This window comes from Pogona vitticeps, chromosome 2 (assembly GCF_051106095.1).
Source record: "Pogona vitticeps strain Pit_001003342236 chromosome 2, PviZW2.1, whole genome shotgun sequence".
Taxonomy (NCBI): domain Eukaryota; kingdom Metazoa; phylum Chordata; class Lepidosauria; order Squamata; family Agamidae; genus Pogona; species Pogona vitticeps.
The window spans coordinates 281,398,008-281,412,325 of NC_135784.1; the positions used below are offsets into that span (position 1 = coordinate 281,398,008).

The window sequence follows — 14,318 nt, forward strand, 5'->3', positions numbered from 1 at the left end:
TTATGTCTAAGCGGATACTAAGCCTTGCTCAACCAGGACAGAGCCCAGACTCAGGCACTGTTCAGTTCTTCTCTTCTGGTTGCTGTTTTCCAGAACAGAAACAGGCAGACTGCTGGCCAAGGTGGAGAGGAAGAAGTGCATTCTCTCTGATGCTCTGCCAAGAGATGTTTAAAACTCAGTGAGTTGTATCCAAATATGTCTTATCTTCTGTTATGGATTTGGATCCAGCAGAGTTTCAGCAAAAATAGGCATATGTGGAATCTCTTTCCATCAAACCAATAACCCCTCTACATCTCTTACTGCCACCTACCATCCTGTTCTAGAGGATTTCTCAATCATTTGGAACAGATTTACGAGAGGTGCATAGCAGCGATAAAATGAGTGCAACTTAGCTCAAAGGCTGGATCATACCCAATGTATCCAGACCTCCTGCCTAAAGGAGGGTGGAGAGTAAAATAATAAGAATGCCAAAAGACACTGTCCCATAGCCATCTGGATAGTTGCTTGGCAAAAACCAATCTTTTTATAAATATAATTCCTTCCTGTATTTGAAGGAATGTTTAATGAATTTTTAAAGCAGATGTTTATAAAAAGTAACAAGAAAAAAATAGGAGTGTTTACGTTTTCATACCTGGGGTTGCAGGTATCCCCAAAATTTCATCACAGAATTTGGCATATTCCTCAGCAGGATCAGCAGAAGCATTTGTATGAAGAGATTGATCAACCTTGCTCAAAACAATCTGACGAAGAGTCAAAAGGCCTGGTTAAATGAAAGGATCAAGACACCATTTTGATAAACCAGAAATTAGAGAAAGAGAAGCTCTGATAAGCTGTGATAGCTACTGTTAAAATCCTAACTGGGAAAGGAGCAGGCCAAAGAAGTATTAAATGCCTCTAGGAGAGCACAAGTAGATAATACCACAATAAATGCAGCAAACCACTCTCATTATAAACTTTACATCATACTTATACTTAACGACTTAACCTGGCAAACATAGGCCAGAAATGGGGAACTATGTGGCCCATTATATATTATAGAATTACATCCTTCAGTGGAGATCATCAGTGAGCTGACAAAATAAGGACGGCCACTCTATTAATATTGTGTCATAATTCTTGTGCTGGACAGGAAGGAAGTTTATTCTACCACAAGCAACATGAGAAAGCATAAGGCTGGTAGAGAAGTAAAGGTTTATTTTTATCCTTGCACAGTTGGTATAAAGATTGGCGATCTATATACTCAACCTGTATACACTTGGAGATCGCAGAGAAATTAAATGTTCTTCACATCTGTCTTCATGACAGAAGACCTTAGGCAGATTCCGCTGCCCGAACGGCCCCTCCTGACTAATGAATTAAATCAGATACAGGTTAAAAGAGGATGTTTTAGACTTAATTGATAAATTGAAAATCAGTAAGTCACTAGGTGCAGATGGCATCCACCCAAGGGTTATTAAGGAACTGAGGAACGTAGTTGCTGATCTTTTAACTAAAATACACAACTTGTCCCTTAAAATGGCCACAGTGCCAGAGGACTGGAGGACAGCACATCTCATGCCCAGTTTTTAAAAAGGGAAGGAGGAGGGACCTGGGAAACTACAGGCCCGTTAGCCTAACATCGGTTCCAGGTAAGATGGTGGAAAGCTTCATCCAAGATGAAATCTTAAAACACATAGAAGAACAAGTCTTGCTGAGGGAAAATCAGTGTGGCTTCTGTAAGGGTAAGTCTTGCCTCACAAACCTTTTAGAATTCTTTGAAAAGGTCAACAGTAATGCGGATGCAGGCGAACCAGTGGATATTGTCTATCTGGATTTTCAGAAGGTGTTTGACATGGTCCCTCACCAAAGGCTGCTGAGAAAACTCCACAGTCAGGGGATAAGAGGGCAGGTCCTCTTATGGACTGAGAACTGGTTGAGAACCACGAAACAGAGAGTAAGTGTCAATGGGCAATTTTCACAATGGAGAGAAGTGTGCCTTGAATCTGTCCTGGGACTGGTGCTTTTCAACCTGTTCATAAATAATCTGGAGACAGGGATAAACAATGAGGTGTCTAAGTTTGCAGATGACACAAAACTTTTCCAAGTGGTGAAGACCAGAAGGGATTATGAAGAGCTCCAGAAGGATCTCTCCAAACTGGGAGAATGGGCAGCAAAATGGCAAATACGTTTCAATATAAGAAAATGTAAAGTAATGCACTTTGGGGCAAAAAATCCAAACTTCATAAGCTAATGGGTTCTGATCCATGATGGATCAGGAAAGAGATCTTGGTGTGCTGGTGGACACCTCGATGAAAGTGTTGATCCAGTGTGCAGCGGCAGTGAAGAAGGTCAATTCCATGCTAGGCATCATTAAAAAGAGAATTGAAAATAAAACAGCCAACATTATAAAGCCATTGTACAAAACGCTGGTAGGGCTGCACCTGGAGTATTGTGTATATTTCTGGTCACCTTAAAAAAGACACAGTGGAACTGGAAAAGATGCAGAAGAGAGTGACTAAAATGATGACTGGGCTGTGGCACCTCCCTTAGGAGGAAAGGCTACAGTGTTTGGGACTCTTTAGTCTAGAGAAAAGACACTTGAGAGGGGACATGATTGAGACATATACAATTATACAGGGAATGGATAAAGTGAATAGAGGGAAGCTCTTTTCCCTCTCACACAATACTAGAACCAGGGGACATCCACTCCAATTGAGTGTTGGGAGAGTGAGAACAGAGAAAAGAAAATATTTCTTTACCCAAAGTGTTGTTAGTCTGTGGAACTCCTTTAAAAGGGGATTGGACAGATTTCTGGAGGAAAAGTCGCAGGTTACAAACCATAATGGGGATGTATAATCTCCACGCTTAAAAAGAAGATACTTCAAAATAACAGATGCAGGGGAGAGGTATCAGGAGACAGGGATCTAGTTGTCTCATGTGCTCCCAGAGGCATCTGGTGGGGCCACTGTGAGATACAGGAAGCTGGACTAGATGGGCCCTTGGCCTGATCCATCATGGCTCTTCTTATGCTCAAGCTGTGGATGAGGGGCCTTCTAAACCTATTGTCTCTTTTGATATTTTCTTTCATAGACATTATTTCAAAAAATTTCATAAATAAAATGAAACTGAAGCATAAGCAAGAAAGGCAATACCTGTGTTGGCCAGCCTAGAAGCAACAAGCTTTTCCAGGAGATCATCAGGAACACGGCTGCCATCTTTATAATGTTTTGCCATTGCTTGCAGAGGTTCTATTTCCCATACCCAATTCTCAAACATCTGTGAAGGTACCTCTACAAAGTCTGTTTCCACATTAGTTCCACTGAATCTTGCAAAATCAGTCTACAATAGATAACAATAATAATAAAATGAGAGACGGGGGTGTAATTATTAATTTTTTGCCAAGACACATAACTAACATACACATACACACATTAAAAGACTGCGTTTACGCACTCCATCAAATTTTGCAATATTTGCGATATATACATAGGTTTATGCCAGAGCCACTGCCCAGTCTTTCAACACATTGAACTGGTAAACAATACCTGAAAAATCTGTTCAAGTCCTAGGGATGCAGACAGCACATCCAAATTAGTGTGTAAAATCCTACCGGCAGAAACTAAAAGTACTGATTGATTGGGCTTACATCCCCTGCTTTCACACAGGACTGAGATAAAAAACTCATTGAAAGATTAAAACAGATACAGATAGAAACGTATCTCAACATACATCAGATAGTGGGAATTCAGTGAATGATTCTGGCCAAAGCATGTAGGCCACACTTTGAATCTGTGAGTAGATGAAACTGCAGTCAGTCTGCCAGCTTCACCTATAGAAATAGATTAGACTTCTCAGGTATTATCTGAAGAAGGATGCCCTACTGTTACACTCTTGAGTGATAAAGAATTAGAACCACAACTAGGCTATAGAGGTAAAAGCAGACTTGATTCCTAATGACAAGCACCACCAGGGTTGGCTAGCCTTCAAGTGACAGAATGGCCAACATTCTGTTCCTCAGTGTAGTAAATAAGCTGGCTGGATAGCTCAGTTGTTTAGGTATCTGGCTGTGGAGCCAGAAGCTGCGAATCTGATTCTCCACTGTGCCTCCTATAAGTAGAGCCAACCTGTATGGCCTTGGGTAAGCTCCGCAGTCCCAGGATGTGTGCAGAAGAAGGGAATGGTAAACCCTGTCTGAGTATTCTCTACCTGTAAAACCATGAAAAGGGTCACCATCAGTCAGAATTGACCTGATGGCAAATAATTATTATTACTGTAGCAAAATGCAGTAGAGTAGCCCCACTGAAATAACGAGGAATTGCAGAATTAACACTTCCATAAGTTCCATTGATTCGAATGGACCTACTCTAATTGTGACTTACTATGCTCAAGCAAGTCGCAGTTAGTGTAGGCCCATTTGAATCAATGGAACTTGATAAGTTGATTTTAATCATTCGATGCTAAAGAATCAGACCTTACTTCACTGCAATTTGTGTTAAGAGGAAATTCTGCAAACTAAAACTTTTTCAGCATATATGACATACCTGATCCAAATTTAACAATTGTTTTTTTTAAAAATGAAACATTTTTCTTTAACTGAGGAAAGGTGACATGTGACTCCTGATCTCTTCTTTGCACACACATGCCACTCTCACGCTACCAGAAGATCCATTACTCTTTGGCTTGCAGAGTAAGGCAACTACTAACCTGAGCACATATCTGGTGCATTACATGTCCAAACTCATGGAAGTATGTTTTCACTTCACCATGACGCAGCAGCGATGGACGATCCAGCATAGGCTTTGTGAAGTTGGTAACCAGAGCTGCTACTGACATCATCCTGCTGCCGTCAGAAAGAAGGCAGCCTGGCTGGAGACCAAAGCAGGCAGCATGGCCGTACTTTCCTTCTCTGAGTAAGAAAATAGCCCAAAACCATACTTCAGAGAAATTGTCACAAAGAAATAAGATGAATAATTTGGCATTTGACAAGGAAGTATTTTCCTGTAGTTTTAAAACAGCATTGTACTTGGGATCCAAACATCAGCAGCAGCACTGTGAGCACAAGCCCATAAAACTTGCTAATGTTCAAATATTCTTCCCTTAAGATTTCAACATACTGCTGCTTAAGGGGGAAATCCCTCTGTGTGCCAATTTTACTGTTAACCACCCTTAGTCATACCCTATTCCCTGAAGCATTAGCTTTTCCTTTAAACATCCAGAGAGATTTCAGGAAATTGTAGTCTTTTGAACTTGAAGTCTTTAGAACCCATTACTGTCCACTACTGTGTGGACAATAATGGGTAGCACTCAATTGCAGCATTTTTTACTCATGATGCAAGTTCCTTTTGTTAATAACACTCTGCAGGTCACAGACATCTGCCATATTATACCAAACAATACTTTCTGGAGCTGAACATCAGAGTAGGTAATTGCTTTTGGTGTTCTGTTCTCACATTCCACCTTATTCACAAGAATAATCTCTTTGAAGAGGTCTTTCAAAGGGAAGCAACTGAAGTTTATGTAGGCTCCAAGTATTTCTTATCAAGGCACTTTCACAACCACATTCCTTTTGTGATGATACAAAGGGCTATGATGATATTTAGAGCTCCTTATATCACTCAAATAAAATGATGAAGGATATAGCAGGCAGATAGCTTAGAACAGGAAAAGTGCAATGCACTGATAATAACAAGCTGGATCAATCTTGGAGGGATGATGGAAGAAATATTTAGAATTGTAAAGGGCAGGTGAGAAGCAAAAGTAAAAGGTGACAGAAGTAGTATCACAATCCTGAATGCAGCTTTTCACCAACTGTCATGTGGAGATAAAAAGAACTATTATCATGTTCAGTGCAAAGACACAGAAGAGAACATCAAGAGGAAAAGCAAGAGATCTCTTCCAGAAGATCCAAGAAATTAAAGAGAAATTTAAGACCAGCAGGGAAACACCCTATCTGACAAGGAGAAAATAAAGAGAAGGTTGAAACAGTACACTGAAGATCAATACGGAAGACATAAACGGATGATAGATTCCTTTGAAGAGGAATCCTATGATGAAGAACCTGCAATTGTAGAAAGTGAGGTAAAAACTGTTCTGAAAGCACCACAAAGTAAATCACTGGGGTAGATGGGATATCAACAGAACTGTCTCAAACCACAGAAACAGAATCTGTCAAAATCCTAATAAGAGTATACCAACAAACATGGAAAATAAAACAATGGGCCACAAACTGGAAATGTTCAATATACAGTCCCCAAGAAAGGAGATGCCAAGGAATGTGGCAATTATAGGACCATTGTTCTAATTTCCCATGTAAGCAAAATGATGCTCCAGGTTTTGCAACAAAGACTTTTATATTATATGGAATGAGAAATGGTTGATGTTCTAGCCGAATTCCGTAAAGGAAGAGGCAACTCAAGATCATACTGCAAATATTCACTAGTTAATGGAGTGCACCAAAATATTTCAGAAGATTAGTCTATGCTTTATAGATTACTGCAAAGCCTTTTACTGTGTGGATCATAAAAGCTATACGTTATTCTGAAAGAAGTAGGTGTTCCCCAGCACTTGATTGTGCTGATGTGTAATCTGTATCACGGACAAGAAGCTACTGTTAGGACAGAATATGGAGACAGAATGGTTTCCTACTGGCAAAGGCGTCAGACAAGAGTGCCTTTCTTCCCCTTATCTGTCCAATCTGAATGCAGAACCTATTATATGGAAAACCATATGGGATCGAAACAAAGTTTTTTTAAAAAAGCAGTTGAACACTGTGTGTGTGATTCCAATTTATGGTGACCCTTTCCATTGTTTTCTAGGTACTGTAGAATAAACCAAGTGGTTTCCCATTCCCTTCTGGGGGCACCCTGGGATTGTGCAGCTTTCCCATGACTTCACAGGCTGGCTCTTTTTGCAAGAGGCATAGTGGGGAATTGAACTCCCCAAGTATCTCTGGTATCAGCCAGATGCCTAAATTACTCAGCATTAAGAAGTCCAAAATCATGACTACAGAAGAACTGCAAACTTAATGTTGACAATGAAGAAATTGAAATTGTTAAATATATTCTGCATCTCAGTTCGATCATTACTTCAAATGGAGACTGCTGCCAAGAAATCATAAGGCGGCTTAGATTTGGAAGGGCAGCAATGAAGGAATTAGAAAAGATAATCAAGTATAAGGATACTTCACAGGACAGAGCCAAGATCATCCACTCTTATGAAAGCTGGACAGTGAAGAAGGCTGACAGAAAAAATGATTATTTTTCAATTATGGTGCTGGAGGAGAGCTTTGTGAATACCCTGGGCTACCAGAAACATGAACAAGTGGGTCCTAGATGATATCAAACCTGAACTATTTCTGGAGGAAAAAATGATGAAACTGATACTTTCAGCATATCATGAGAAGGCAAGATTCTCTGGCAAAGACAATAATGTTAGGAAATTTGAAGGCAGCAGGAAAAGAGGAATCACAGAATATTGCAGTTGGGAGGAGCCTATAAGGCCATTGAGTCCAATCACTGCTCAATGCAGGAACACAAATCAAAGGGTATCTGCCAGGTGGTTGTCTAAATTTCTCTTGAATGCCTCCAGTGTTGAAGCACTAATGACCTCTCAAAATAACTGGTTCCATTGTCATACTGATCTAACAGTTAGGAAGTTTTTCTGATATTCAACCAAAATCTGGCTCCATTGTTGCATGCCCTGCACTCTGGGTTGAGAACAGATCCTGCCCCTCCTCTGTATGACAGCCTTTCAAATATTTGAAAAGTGCTACCATATTTCCCCTCAATCTTCTTTTCTCAAGGCTAAACATGTCCAGTTCTTTCAGTCTTTCCTCACAGAGCTTGGCTTCCAGCCCCCTGATCATCCTTGTCGCCCTCCTCTGAATTTGTTCCAGTTTGTCTGCATCCTTCATGAAGTGCGGTGTCCAGGACAAAGTACTCAATATGAGGCCTAACCAGTACTGAACAGAAGGAAACTAGTACCTCACAGGATTTGGAGACTATACTTCTATTAATGCAGCCTAAAATATCATTTGCCTTCTTTTGCAGCCACATCACACTGTTGGCTCATACGCAGCTTGTGATCTATGATAATTCCAAGATCTTTCTCACTCATGGTGTTGTTGAGAAAGATCAAATACGAAATACTGTAGACTGAGTCCATCAAGGACGCCACAGCCTTGAATTTACAAGAACTAACCACACCTGTTGAGGACAGGACAAGATATTTTGGAGATCGTTCATTCATTGAGTCGCCATAAGTCAGAGGCAACTGGATGGCATATACCAACAACAACATGGTAATTGTAGAGAACATGTGCTTTTAGGTCAGATGCTGTACAGGCTGTGCTGTTGTATAGATTCTAATAGTTCCAAAGCATGAAGTTATGTTAAAACAGTCCACTTGAGTGTGTGTGAATGCCAGGCATAACAGAATTCAGGGCCAAAGTCTGTTTTCAATTTACTAGCTGTCCCTAATTTGCATATTTCATTTTTTACAATGTTTAAATTTAGAACAGTGGTGCCTCGCTTAATGACGATAATCCGTTCCAGGAAAATTGCTGTTAAGCGAAAACATCGTAAAGCGAAATTAAAAACCATTCAATGTGTTCCAATGGGGTAAAAACTCACTGTCCAGCAAAGATCCTCCATACGGCGGCCATTTTCGGTGCCTGTATAGTGAGGAATCCGTCCCTAAGCACAGCAGGGAGCCATTTTAAGCACCGGTGGCCATTTTGAAAACCCAACGATCAGCTGTTTTTGATTTTCGTAAAGTGAAAATCGGTTCCCGAAGCAGGGAACCGATCATCGCTAAGCGAAATTCCCCCATTTAGACCATCGTTTTGCGATTGTTGTAATGCAGGGCAATTGTTAAGCGGGGCACAACTGTAGTTGTGAATGATAAAGAATGCTACAATGGCTTTTGGTTAATGGAAGAAAAACATGAATTTAATAAACTGAAGAAATACCCTTTGGTGACCAAAAATGTTTTTAAAAGTTTAACTGGAGAGAAGAGAGCAGAGCTACTGGGGACACCTAAAAAAAGACCCCCTGACCCCTAGAAAATAAAAGAGGAACTTTTGGACGGCTGTGGAGGAAACACAAAATGGCTTTGGGGACCACATTTTGCTGCATCTTGCTCATCCTTCGTATAAAAAGAATGGCACTTGTCACAACCAGGCTTCTACTCTACTCTCTCCCAAACAACCAGTTGCTAACAGTTTCACTATAACTCCTAAAAATGTAGTGGAATCCCACTCATGTTTGCATAAAGTTTGTGCTACTTGGAATGGCTAATTGCAAGCAACTGATGAAATGCCACGATGCATGCCTGGCCATGCACCCAGTTACAGTGAGATTGGCATTTCGTCAATTAGCTGCAAGCAGGCAAACATTATGCAGACTTCTTCAAGATTCTAGCCATCAGGAACTAAAAGAAGATGCCAGACAATTAAAAAGACGTTTCAGTGGAATTTAACATGCTCCTACAGCGAATTCAGTGGGGATTGCATCCAAGAAAAGTGTATATTAGCACAGTCTGAATGTACTATTTTCAATTAAATCTGCATATGAGAAAAAACAGTAATTTAAGATTATGCATACGGGGTTACAGCAGGTGCATCTACTCAGAAGATGTACTAGTTTCTATGCGAGAACAAAGAGGAACCTCCATTTCTCTACTGCTTTGAGAAATGCTGATTGCTTTCAAGAATACCTTTAAAATGCTAAGGTGAGTGTTTCTGCAGTAAATCAAAATGTCTTTAATAAAAAGAGCAACTGTGGTATAGTGGCTAGAGTCAGACTTGCACCAGGAGGACCTGTATTCAAATCCCCATTTACTTGCAAAGCTCACTAGGTAATCTTAGACAAGCCATCATCTTTCAGTCTAATCATAAGGTTGTTACTGAAGATAAACTGGGGGCAGGATGAACTTCATGTCCTCAGAGGAAGGGCAGAATATAAATATATTTCTAAAAAGAAAGGAAAAAACAGTAATTTTAACTATAGCTGGTAGTTACCTTGGGTACAGGTCCAAGTAAAACTGCCCTAGAACATCTCCTGTTGAACTGTCCTTCACTGTGTAAAGAGTAACACTCTCATGCCAAACATGAGCATCATTCTCTTTTTCAAATACAAGTCCAAGGAGCTGCTGGTAAATATTCAGTAGCCCTTCTGTGACTGCTTCAATGGGAAAGTACTCCTTCAGCTTCTCTTGATCAATGGAATACTTGAGCTCCTCCACCTGATTCATATAGTAATGTAGATCCCAAGCATTAATCCTTCCATCATATTCAAAGTCTCTGATTTCACATTCTTTCTTCTTCAGATTTAAAATAAACACTCTTTCTTCTTCACCCAGAAGCTTCAGCTTATTACTCAGAACATCTGCAAAAAATAAATGAAAATAGTATCAGGCTTGTTTAATTCTGTACCATGCTACACACTGCAATAGAAGAGGGATATTACTCTCTTGTCCTGCTTATAGGCTCCCATAACCATTTAGTTGGCCACTGTTGGAAACAAGTTACTCAGCTGGGTGGACATTTGGTCTGATAGTACTGTAAAGGTAAAGGTTCCCCTTGACATTTAGTCCAGTCATGTCCGACTCTAGGGCACAGTGCTCACCCCTGTCTCCAAGCTGTAGAGCCAGTGTTTGTCCGTAGACAGTTTCCGTGGTCACATGGCCAGCACAACTAGACATGGAATGCCATTACCTTCCCACCAAGGTGGTACCTATTTATCGACTTGCATTTACAAATGCTTTCGAACTGCTAGGTTGGCAGGAGCTGGGTCAAGCGATGGGAGCTCACTCCGTCACGTGGATTTGATCTTAAGACAGCTGGTCTTCTGAGCTTGCATCACAGAGGCTTCTGCAGTTTAACCTGCAGCACCTACTTTGGTCTGATACATTACTGCAAATGTTAGCATTAAAAAAACTTTGTAGAAAACAATTATGAGCTGAATAAAAAATCTCCCTGCCCACAGAGAAAAAGGAATCAATCCCTGAGGAACATACTGTACGTACCTGCACATGGAACAGGTGGTTTTCTTTCACTCTTCAAATCTCATATACAGTATCATAGTTATTATTTTATACTTCCCAAATATGCATGCAACTAAAATAATATTTAACCGAATTCTGATGACTACAAAATATTTCAAAATATTTCAGAACTTCATAGTTTATTTTCAGAATAAATATTTCTGCATGACTAAAGTTATATGTATAATATTTTTATCAGCATAAATGAAACATACCTAAAAATTCTGTAACATTGTCTGTGATCTTTGCTGTGTTCAGCTCAAGGACAAAGTTGGCATGTGTGTTGTATCCCAGAAGCTCTGCTAGTTTTGCCCTCAATGGAAGCAACTGCTGAAGAATGTTAGTATTTTCCTAAATAAATAAAAAAGTGTTGACATTTTCAGCTATTTCATACAGTACATATGAAGAAACAACCAAAATTCACTTTCAGTTGTCAAAACGGGTACACATATTTCAAACAAAATATGCTTAATAAGCTAGTGTTGACAAAGGAGTTAAAAATGTGGTCTGCAACTTGTAAGATCAAGTCCCTATTGGGCCATGAAGTTTCTTTGCTGACCTTCAGTCAGTAACTATCTTACAATATGACCACCTTGTAGGATTACTGTGCAAATAAAGTAGAAAGGAAAGCTAGATAAGAAAAACAGTTCTCAATGAAGGAAGGGTGAGCAAGAAATAAATACTTCTTAGAAATCTGATCCTATAGTCAGAAAGGAGAATGTTCAACTAAATGGACCAGGGGCTTAACTCACTGGGTATATATCAGCTTCCTAAGTTTACTTATATTAATATTGTGAAAGTAACATGAACTTACTCTCTCATCCAATACTATGGATGAATTCATAAAAAGAACATAGGGCTTCTGTTCTATTTCATCCAAAGACTGAGTTGTTAGGAGTTTGTCACAAAGATAAGAAATTTACAGCAGGCTCATTCTGAAGCATGTATCAGACAGGCGTGGTGTACTTTAACTTAAGGATCACTCTATGCTTTTTCTTTACTATCATTCCCTGTAATTTTGACAATGAACAACATCAGTTTACAAATGTGAAATGCAACAAAATATCTTAATTGTTTCAAGACATCATTTTTAACAGTAGTTCATTGTCCCTGAATAATGAACCAAATGGTTTACTGATAACTAATTCTCTGTCCAATCACTGTGTGTGTCCTATGCCAGTGGTCCCCAACCTTGGGCCTCCAGATGCTCTTGGACTTTAACTCCCAGAAATCTTGGCCAGCAAAGGTGATGGTGAAGGCTTCTGGGAGTTGGAGGCCCAAGGTTGGGGACCACTGCCCTATGCCATCAAGATGGAACTGACTTATAGTGACACTAAGAGGGCTTCCAAGGCAAGTGAGATATTTAAGGAGTGGATTTACCAGTTCCACTGTCCCATCATAGTGAGTTTTCATAGCCAAGTGGGGATTCAAACCCTATTTTCCAGAGTCGTAGTCCATCACTCTATCCGTTGCACCACACTGGGAATCGCCCAATAATTAATCCCATAAATGTATATTCTGTACTGTCTTTTAACACACACATAAATGTCACAAGTATTTCATGTACTTACTTTTATAACCCTTATGTTGAGAATAGCAATTCATACCATGGAAGATTATGAAAGTATGTGTTTCCCCGAAAATAAGGCAGGGTCTTATATGAATTTTTGTTCCAAAAATGCATTAGGGCTTATTTTTAGGGGACATTTTAGTTTTTCATGTACAACAATCTACATTTATTCAAATACAGTCATGTCATCTTCTTCTGGTTCCTGCACAATGGTGGAGGGTGGGGTTTCACTTAACTGGGGCTTAGTTTTTGGGTAGAGCTTATATTATGAGCATCCCGAAAAACCATACTAGGGCTTATTTTCAGGTTAGGTCTTATTTTCGGGGAAACGGTATAAAAAATGGGAATACCACCACACTTTTTAAGCACACATATTCCCTGTTTCAGTTCATTTTTCCAAACTTTACAGAGGATCTTGGACATTTCATGAGAAAACATAATCATAATGTATAAACAACGGTAATTATGAACTTTTTGTTCTAAAAATAAACTCAAGACTGTTTACTGACACAATTCACTCAGCATCTCCTTGCTTTGGCAGGCTCACATAACAGATCATGCAATCTGTTGCATAACTAATTTCACAACCCAAACAAGAGTGGACACATAAAAAGGAGCCTCCTGAAGCTGGCTAAATGTTTATGCAATCATCCTTCTGTGATTGTAATTCCAATAGGATACTGGCCATGAGATGAAGCATATCAGGAAGACATATCAGGGCTTGAAAATTTACAGCACTCGAAGATATGCCCATTTTGAAAAACAAAAAGTTCTTATTCATTAAAAGTTTAGAGGTCAGGGTATTCGTATTTGTATACGACTATCCCCACGCAGCTGGACCTAATAAGAGTCCATCCCCTGGGGTTGGACCATGCACTCACAAATCCAGTGGCAGCCTCGCTCATCCTTCCAATCACTCCCAGAGCACCATTCTCTTCCTGCTTGGTTAGCTACTCCAGGCAGGGGGAGGGAGGATGAGTCTCCCTGCACAGCTGCCGAGTGCCAGTCGAACAGGAAGACAGCGGCACTCTGGGAGTGATTGGAAGAATGAGTGAGGCCACCAGTGCCGGACACATGAGTGGATGGTCTGGTCCCAGGAGCTAAACCCTCGTTAAGTCCAGCTGTGCTGGGATACTGTACCCCCATCTCTAACTCAACCTATCCTAAAAGTCTCAATCTGCTATGCTACTCTCAATTCATGTAAACTCTTGAGTTAAAAGCAATAAAAGCTATCCAGGCAGATAGCTTGGATTACACCTTCAAATGCTTATTAAGCTGAAACACCCCAAAGGGCAGGGCTAAATTCTTTTTTATTCTGTTAATTCTAATTATTATTTTATCTTTTAAAAGTTCTTTCTGGTACCTTCATGTCTCAATGGCAATTTCTGGCCAACATTCTAGTGCTAATTTTGTGAAAGTGACTATTTGTGGAGGCGTCTCTTACCAAATTATTGTGCAGCCAGCTGCGCAACCATTCACACAACACTCACCATGCCAAATAATACAACTGCTCTTGAAATGTTACATATGTAGGTAGCCTCAAAAGAATGTTTCACACCATGTGTATTTGATTGTCAATCCCCCCCCTAAGGACACTGGATTGTGAAATAAATTGTAAACTGCCCGGAGAGTGCTTGTAGCGCTATGGGGCGGTATATAAGTCCAATAAATAAATAAATAGAGATGCTAATGACAGAATTTGGGAGATTCCACCCACAAAATACAT

The 14,318-nt window shown here is 40.0% G+C and overlaps 1 protein-coding gene across 4 annotated transcripts in view; it reads right to left on the reverse strand.

Annotated features, from left to right (window-relative positions):
• The window catches only part of NLN (neurolysin), a 34,246-nt gene that overhangs the window by 4,199 nt on the left and 15,729 nt on the right, over positions 1-14,318 (reverse strand). For 3 of the 4 annotated variants that reach the window (XM_020783691.3, XM_020783690.3, XM_072992705.2), the window contains exons 7-11: positions 11,238-11,373; positions 9,998-10,364; positions 4,684-4,885; positions 3,132-3,318; positions 632-760 (exon numbers count right to left, since the gene is read on the reverse strand). In XM_020783691.3, coding sequence (XP_020639350.3) covers positions 632-760; positions 3,132-3,318; positions 4,684-4,885; positions 9,998-10,364; positions 11,238-11,373 — 1,021 coding nt within the window. Of the gene's footprint in view, positions 1-631; positions 761-1,741; positions 1,909-3,131; positions 3,319-4,683; positions 4,886-9,997; positions 10,365-11,237; positions 11,374-14,318 lie in introns of those variants that run through there. The other variant, XM_078384546.1, reaches the window with a different exon arrangement.